Source organism: Orycteropus afer, unplaced genomic scaffold (assembly GCF_000298275.1).
Source record: "Orycteropus afer afer isolate SDZICR_OR568_19922 unplaced genomic scaffold, OryAfe1.0 scaffold00250, whole genome shotgun sequence".
Classification (NCBI taxonomy): Eukaryota; Metazoa; Chordata; class Mammalia; order Tubulidentata; family Orycteropodidae; genus Orycteropus; species Orycteropus afer.
Window position 1 is genome coordinate 2,584,826 of NW_006921837.1, and position 8,252 is coordinate 2,593,077.

At 40.5% G+C, this 8,252-nt stretch overlaps 1 protein-coding gene across 1 annotated transcript in view; it reads left to right on the top strand.

The window, feature by feature from the left end:
- Positions 1–4,071, top strand: part of ANO10 (anoctamin 10) — a 249,146-nt gene extending 245,075 nt beyond the window's left edge. Inside the window, exon 10 of the mRNA XM_007949704.2 lies at positions 3,895–4,071. Coding sequence (XP_007947895.2) covers positions 3,895–4,071 — 177 coding nt within the window. The remainder of the gene's footprint in view (positions 1–3,894) is intronic.
- Positions 4,072–8,252: the final 4,181 nt, after the last annotated feature.

The window sequence follows — 8,252 nt, forward strand, 5'->3', positions numbered from 1 at the left end:
GATTAACATCCCCAACCATAACAAACTCTCCTCCCCTCCCATCCCTGTGACTACCCCCCTCCCTGTACCCTTCTTAATTATGCATTCATGTCTGTCCAGCTTTCCCTCTATGTGAATGCTGCCACTCTGGTGTCTCATGGCTGATTGCTCGTGGGTACATTGCCTTGGGGTACGTGTTCTGCATGTAGGTCTAGGTCTTTGTACTGTTAGCTAGCTACTACCTTTCTGAACCTGTTCTCTGCCTTTCCTTTCTCCAACCTTACTTCCCTGTCTGTTCTCAGCCCACTGTGGTCTAGCTTCTGTGGAACCACTCTCAGCTGAAACCACTCTCACTAAGGGCTCCAAAAGCTTTCTGGTGGTTAAATCCAAGTGGTTCTCCATGGTCTTTATGTACTTGACCTTGCAACACCCACCATGACACACTCCTTACTTTCCCCCTCACTTCAGTAACTTTAGACTCTACCTGGTGGCATAGTACCTAAGGCATTTGACTGCTAATCAGAAGGATGGCGGTTCAGACCCACCAGCCACTCTTCAGAAGGAAGATGGGGCAACCTACTTCCATAGTGATACTGCCTTGGAAACCCAAGGAGAGGTCGCTATGAGTCAGATCGGACTCGCTGGCAGTGAGTTTGGTTTTTTGGTTTGGCATCTGTCCACCTCCTCCCTGCTTCTTCTCAAGCTTTTTTCCAGGCCCCTTCCCTTCTGTCATCACACACGTTTCTTTTCCTCTAGCTCCAGCCTATTGCTTCTCGCTTCATCTCATCTTATCTTCTCACTGGAATCTCACCCATTCCCACAGCTTTATTTGCTGCTTTTATATACACAGCAATGACTCTCACATCTCTGTCTCCAGCCCCCATCTCTCTCGTGAGATCCCTCTATCGAACTACCAACTGAGTGTCTCCACACACATGCTCCACAGACACCTAAAAGCCTTCAGACTCTTTCTCCCACCAGCTTGCTCCTCATCCTGTGCATATCATTTTGGTGGACAGCTCATGGCTACCTCAAGTTCTTTTGCTGGAAAGCACTCCAATCATTCCTGGGAGCTTCACCACCGTTGCTCCTCAGCACTTCAGAGCACTTTCCTGACTTACCTGCACTTCTTCAGCCTCCTGACTTGTCCATTCTCCATGCCACAGATGGAGAAACCTGATCATGTCATTCCTGGGTTAAACTCTTCAGTGCCTCCTCACTCCTCAACCTGGTTACATAATTCCTTCATCATCTCTCTACTTGCCTTTGTTTGTGTGTCCTCTCTGGAAACACTCCTCTCCCTTGCCTTGCCTAACTAATTCCCCTAACTCTCTCTGCTTAAACTTCCTTCTTTCAAGCCCTCTCCAACCTGCTAAAAACTGGAACAGCTGCTGACCTGTGTGCTCCAGGCTCCTTGCATGTACTCTGGCAGTAGTACTAACATGTGATATTAGAATAACTCAGGTCATTACTTGTCTACCCATCCAGACTGTGAGCCAGGACATCATCTGTTTTACAGTAGTATCCTCCAGTACATTATAATCATTAAATAAATATGAGTAGATGGAAATAATGTCCCATTCCTGCTAGCTTTTGTTGGTGCTGGTAACTAACTAAAGAGTGCTCAGCTCTGTGGTTTGTGTGGGGCTCTTCAAGCAATATTATTACCCTGGAGTTGTTCAGTAGAAAATTAAGAGTTTGGAATGAATAGATCAACAAATAACCTGTTTTGTAAATATATTTTAAAAGTAACAGACTTCTCTACCTAAGGGATTTTAAAAGCTCATTCTAAAATATTTTTATGAAAATAAATGACAGAGACTTATTTATAAAAGCTTGTTACCAAGTGTTTTAGCCAGTTAAAATGGCCTCCTGTTTTGATTAATATTGTCTGTTCACAGTGCCTAAGGTATTTGACTGCTAACCAAAAGGTTGGCAGTTCAAACCCATTAGCTGCTCTGCGGTAGGAAGATCCATAAAGATTTACTGCCTTAGAAACTCAATGGGGATAGCTGTGAATCAGAATGGACTCAATGGCAGTGGGTTTGGTTTTTTTGGTGGGGTTTTTTTTTTTTTTTTGGTAATCAAAACCAAATGTTTTCAGTTTATGAAAACTTTTATGAACCTGCACACCATATACATGCAGTCACATAACATCTAGTCCTGGTTGTAGAGTTCACACATCTTCCAAGCACCCTCTATCCAGGAAGTATGTCTTTGCTCACCAGGGTTATTTTTCTCACTAATCCCCATTCAGACTGTAAGGAAGACGAAAAGGTGCAGATATGTTAGGAGAGATAGAGAGGGACCCCAGTGACTTAGTCATGGTGGACTCCAACAACTTGAGGCCTCATCATTTACTGAAGAACATAGATTTCTTTTTCTCCACTAATTTATTTGTTGTCTAATATTTCTTCTGAAGAGGTTAAGTCTTATATAAGACTATATCTCAGTATTTTAATGGCATGAAATAATGACAGAGGATAGCTTTTTCTGAATTATTTACTTATTTGTGGATTATATCCAGATTCCTTGTTAATTCGTCTCAGGTCAGAATTGCTACATATAATGTCATCTGATTCCTGCTATATTATCTACATACTTTCTTACTATAGGCCCCTAATTAGTATTTTCCAATGTCCCCTTTGGTCACAGCAGTCACATTTAAGTGAAGGCTATCTGTCCCTGGTCCACTCCAGCTCTCTTGTTAATACCAGACAGTGCTTGGCCTACCCTGGAGTTCTGCCAAGTTTCAAGTCTTCTGATTTAATTATTAACTTGTTCTGGCATGATACTGATTTTCTTCATATTTCATGCTTCTCCCAGGAGAAATTTGTTATTTATCCTTCTTCCTCCTTTTGAAAATATGTCAGTAAGGATTCCATTTGCATGTATTCAGCTGTTTTCTTTTTTGAACAGTCATTCAATGCAACATTTCTTAGAGGCTGTTCCATCTCTTCCATTGACTTTCTTAATGCCTTGCAATTCTTTCTTTCTTTTAAAAATTATTCCCCAGCTTTTGATATTTAGTAATTCATGCTACCATCGAAGAAGCAACTTTATTCTTTTAATCATTAAGATTTCTCTTTGTGTCAGCCCTGGATCACATGATGATGCTGGAATTGGAGAAGCATTAATAGGTTGAGACTGTGCATCTGAAGAGCAGGGTGGCTAATGGAAGCAGTCCTATTGCCTTAGTTCTGAAGAGAAAGAAACATAAATATAATCTCATACTGTATTATGCAGAACCCTTTTATGATGCTGGGAAATAGAATAGCCAGGTTTTAAGTTTCTCATGTTGTGATGAAAAAGATAATGCTCTACATTTCTGTGTGCCTGTCCTAGAGCATATGGAGTTCACAGCATACGGTACTGCACCTCCATCAGTCAGTCGAACTTTATCATCATTTCATGAAAGAAACTGCACCAGGCACTATTGGGGATGCAGATGATTCAAAATGTACTGATGTTTAAGACACACATGCAGTTCATACAGCTCAGTCCAGAGAGCAGCGCAAGGAGGAGAATGCTGGGCAGAGAAGGGAGCGGCTCTGCCAGTGTTATGTGCTAAGATACACTGGAAATTAAGATGTAGGTTGGAAAAAAAGATTTTATGGCAGGCTTTCAGGAATAAACTTTATTTTTATATAAAACCTTAAGAGTAGTATATTATATCAATTTATGGCAATAACCAATTTTTAAAGAATAAACCAAAAGTAGGTAGTTACTGAATGGGCCACAGCAGGGTAGATTAAACATAGCCAGTGGACCTGTTTGATCTTTGATACTCATAGGCCGGTAATTAGAAATTACCCGAGAAAAATGAGAAGGATTGAAAATTGCTTGGGTGCTAATTTGTTTCCTTACACATTGGGTCCAATGCCTCAAGTCAACGTGACTTTCTCTTGTTTTCAGCATGCACTCCTGGCTTTAAAGTTTATACTTGCATTTGCCATTCCTGATAAGCCACGGCATATCCAGATGAAACTGGCCAGATTGGAATTTGAGTCCTTGGAAGCACTCAAGCAGCAGGTAAGAGAGACTGTCCTGAATAATAAACGTATTTTCTTACCAAATGATAGGAAACATTAAGTGAGAGGACTCACTCTCCACCTTTCCTTCAGTCTTGAGGTTACCAGTTTAAAGAAATACAGAGAGCTACAACTTTTAAGATGGCAGAACAAAACCCAAATCCTAATAATACAAGTGACAAATAGGTTTAAAGAACAAAACAAAACAAAAATATTCAAGCAATGTTAAATAAAGATTACAGCTAGCATCCTACAGTAGAATAAGACATTGATCCCTATAAATCCCCTGGATTCACCTGGTCAGCTCCCCACAGTTTCTCATTCTTCCCTCTACAAAAATATGAGAGGAAAAGCGAATGAATAGAATTTTGAACAGTATCTTCAGGACAGTGAGAGAGAAACTGTGGGCAAGAGTGGTGGATATGGCCATTAAAGTACAAACTGCTTTCTCAATAATTTGCACATTCTACCAGAGACCAGAAAGAGAAATATTTAAAAAATTTAACATTTTGAAAGCTGTGCTGGATTTCATTAGAAGTCCCTGGGTGGCACAAAAGGTTAAGCACTCAGCCACTAACTGAAAGGTTGGTGGTTCGATCCTACCCAGAAGCACCTTGGAAGAAAGGCCTGGCAATCACCTTCTAAAAGGTGACAGCCTTGGAGACCCTCTGGAGTAGTTCTCTCTTTAACACATGGGGTTGCCATGACTCAGAACTACATGGGATTGCGATGACTCAGAACTGACTTAACAACAGCTGGTTTGGAATTTTTGTTTGTTTGAATTTCACTACTTTGGTGATTTTCTTTCTTTCTCTCTTTTTAAAAAATAATATTTTATTGAGTTTATCGTGGAAGCTTACACAGAAATTTAGATTCTTATTTGACAATTTCCATACAAATTCTTCCAGTGTTGTTAGTTATATTTATCACAGTATATCAAGATTCTTTATGTGTTCTGTTTGTTCCCTTTTCAGTACCCTAGTTTCCCTGCCCTCTTACCTTCTTTTCTTTGCTTTTGAGAAATTGATGACTTTTTGGTCTCATACTGATGGTTTTTAAGTACAGCACTGATCTTATGGCTAATAGCCTTTATTTGTGTGCCACTCTGCTGTTTTGCTAAAAGGTGATCTCAGAAAATAAGATCAGTTCTAGGTTTAAAAAGTGTCTCAGGGGAATAAGAATTGATGCAGTATCCCTTGAGGCGTTTCAACAAATGGATGCAGTGCTGGAGGCGTTTACTCGTTTATGCCGAGAAATTTGGAAGACAACTACCTGGCCAACTGACTGGAACAGATCCATATTTGTGCCCATTCCAAAGAGAGGTAATCCAAAAGAATGTGGAAATTATTGAATAATATCATTAATATCACATGCCAGTAAAATTTAGCTGAAGATAATTCAAAAACAATGGCAGCAGTATATCAACAGGGATCCTCCAGAAATTCAAGCCTGATTCAGAAGAGGACATGGAAGGAGAAATATCATTGCTGATGTCAGATGGATCTTGGCTGAAAGCAAAGAATACCAGAAAGATGTTTACCTGTGTTTTATTGACTATGTAAAGACACCCAACTGTGTGGATCTTAAAAAATTATGCTAACGTTATGAAGAATGGGAATTCCAGAGCACTTAATTGTGCTCATGAGGAACCTGTACAGAGACCAAGAGGCTGTTGTTCAAACAGAACAAGGGGATACTGCATGGTTTGAAATCAGGAAGGGTGTACATCAGGGTTGTATCCTTTCACCATACTTATTCAGTCTGTATACTGAGCAAATAATCTGAGAAGCTGGATGGGTCTCTCCTCATCTAGAGCAAAGAAGAATGAAGAAAACCAAAGATTCATGGAAACAATTAGTCCTAGTGACTGGTACACCATGCAATCTGAGCCTATACAACTGGGAGAACAGAAGACCTAGATGATGCCCAGCTACCACTGTCAACCACTCAGAGGGAGATCTATTTAGGAGATCCTGGATAGAGTGGGAAAACAATGTGGAACAAATCTCAAAATCATTTGAAAACAAAAAAGGGAGGGGAGCAGGTTTGCTGGTCTGATAGAGGCTGGTGGAACCACTGAGACTATGGCCTCCAGCTGCCCTTCAGATCTAGAATTGAACCCACACCTGTATCTTCCAGCCAAACCAAAGACAGGCATATGAGTTGAACATTTACCTGAGGTAGATATACTCCTTGGAGAGAACAATCATGGGAGAAAGAAGGGCTGTTTATGCACAGGGAGACAGCTCAGGGGGCAGGAGTGCATGGAGGGATGGACACAGGGAAGAGGTAACTATCAGGAGGAAGTGGGAGGGGAGCTTTTGCATTGTGGTAAATTGTGGTCAATGTCATGAGACAAAGTGTATGTGAGCTGCTGTATGGAAAGTAAATTTGCTCTGTAAATTTTCACCCAAATCACAATTAAAAAAAGAAAAGAAAAGAATTTGAGTTCTGCTCTGCATTTTTCTCCCATTGTATCTGGGGCCAACTATTACAGCCCTAGTCAGAACAGTCAGTGGTAGTAGCTGGGCACCATCTAGCTTTTCTGGTCTCTGGGTAGATGAAGTTGTGGCTCTTGTAGACTTGTTTCTTCTCTGCACTTTTCATTATCTTCTTACTGTGTCACTCCTGGTGAGTTGAGACCTAGAATTGTGTCTTAGATGGTCATCTGAGAGCTTTCAAGACCCCAGACACTACTCACTTCAATAGGATAGAGATCATGATTTTTGTGAAATATGTTATGCCAGTTGACTGAGTTGTCCCATGAGACTATGGTCCTAACCCTTCCAACCCAGGAAACTAGTGTCAGGAGGAGCTTATTATGTCTGAGGAATATCTGTATCTGTGTTTTCAACAAATATATGTGCCTGTACCCACATACTTGTATTTACACATACCTATAGATACTTCTGAAGAATCTCTGGTGGCACAGTGGTTAAAGCATTTGGCTGCTAACCAAAAGGTCAGTGGTTTGAACCCACCAGATGCTCTGCAGGAGATAGATGAGGCAGTTTGCTTCTGTAAAGATTTATAGCCTTGGAAACCCTATGGGGCAGTTCTACTGTGTCCTGTAGGGTCACACTATGAGTCGTAATCTACTCACTGGCAGTGGGTTTGAGGTTTTGGGGTGTTTTTTTTTTTTTTTTTTAATTTTTTTCGATAGATACTTCTGTCTGTTCTCACCTATGTACCTATCTGTACCTTTCTATGTACCGTTTTGACTATACCCATCCATATGTACTCAAACACTCATTATTACTTTGAATGTGCTGTGCTCACTACACCCACAATTAGTACCACTTTTCCCATCACCAAAATAACTGATATGTACTGTATAAAGCATACTACACCTCCTTCCTGGTAACCACCAATGAACTTTACTCAACTCACTGCCATCAAATTGTATCCGACTCATAGCGACCTCTCCTTGGGTTTCTGAGGCAGTGTCACTATGGAAATAGATCACCCAGTTTTCCTTCCGAGGAGTGTCTGGTGGTTTCAAACTGCCAGCCTTCTGGTTAGCAGCCAAATGCCTTAGGCACTATACTATCAGAGCTCCTCCAATGAACATTGGTCTCTCTATATTTATCTATTTTTGTCTTTTTATTAACAGAGATCTATAATATTTGTCCTTACATGCTTGACTTAACTTCACTTAGCATTATGCCCTCCAAGGCTATCCAAGTTTTGATGTGTTTCTCAGACTTATCATTGTTCTTTATGGTTGTACAGTATTCCACTGTATATATGTACCACAGTTTGCTTATCCATTCATCCACTGATGGACACTTTGGTTATTTCCATTTATTTGTACTGTAAATAAAGCAACAGTGAACATAGGTGTGCATATGTCTGTTTGTGTCTTTATTTGGGTGAAAAATAAGGCTCCAGGAATTGATGGAATGCCAATTGAGATATTTCAACAAATATATGCAGTGTTGGAAGTGCTCACTCACCTGTGTCAAGAAATTTGGAAGACAGAGGACTTCTGGTAAGATGGAAGAATAAGCAGACAAGTGACACAGACCTTCTTCAACAAAGAAAAGAAAAATCAGTTGACAGAGATACAGAAGATAATCCTGGAACCCTGAGCTTTGAAAGGAACTATACAGAAGTGGATTAGGCACTAACTAGTGGAAAAACCTGAACAAAAAACAGGACCTAAGAATAGGCTCCATTTGCCAGGATCGGCAAGGACATACGAGAAGCTGACAAAGGAAAGGAGACAGGTGGTGAGTGTAT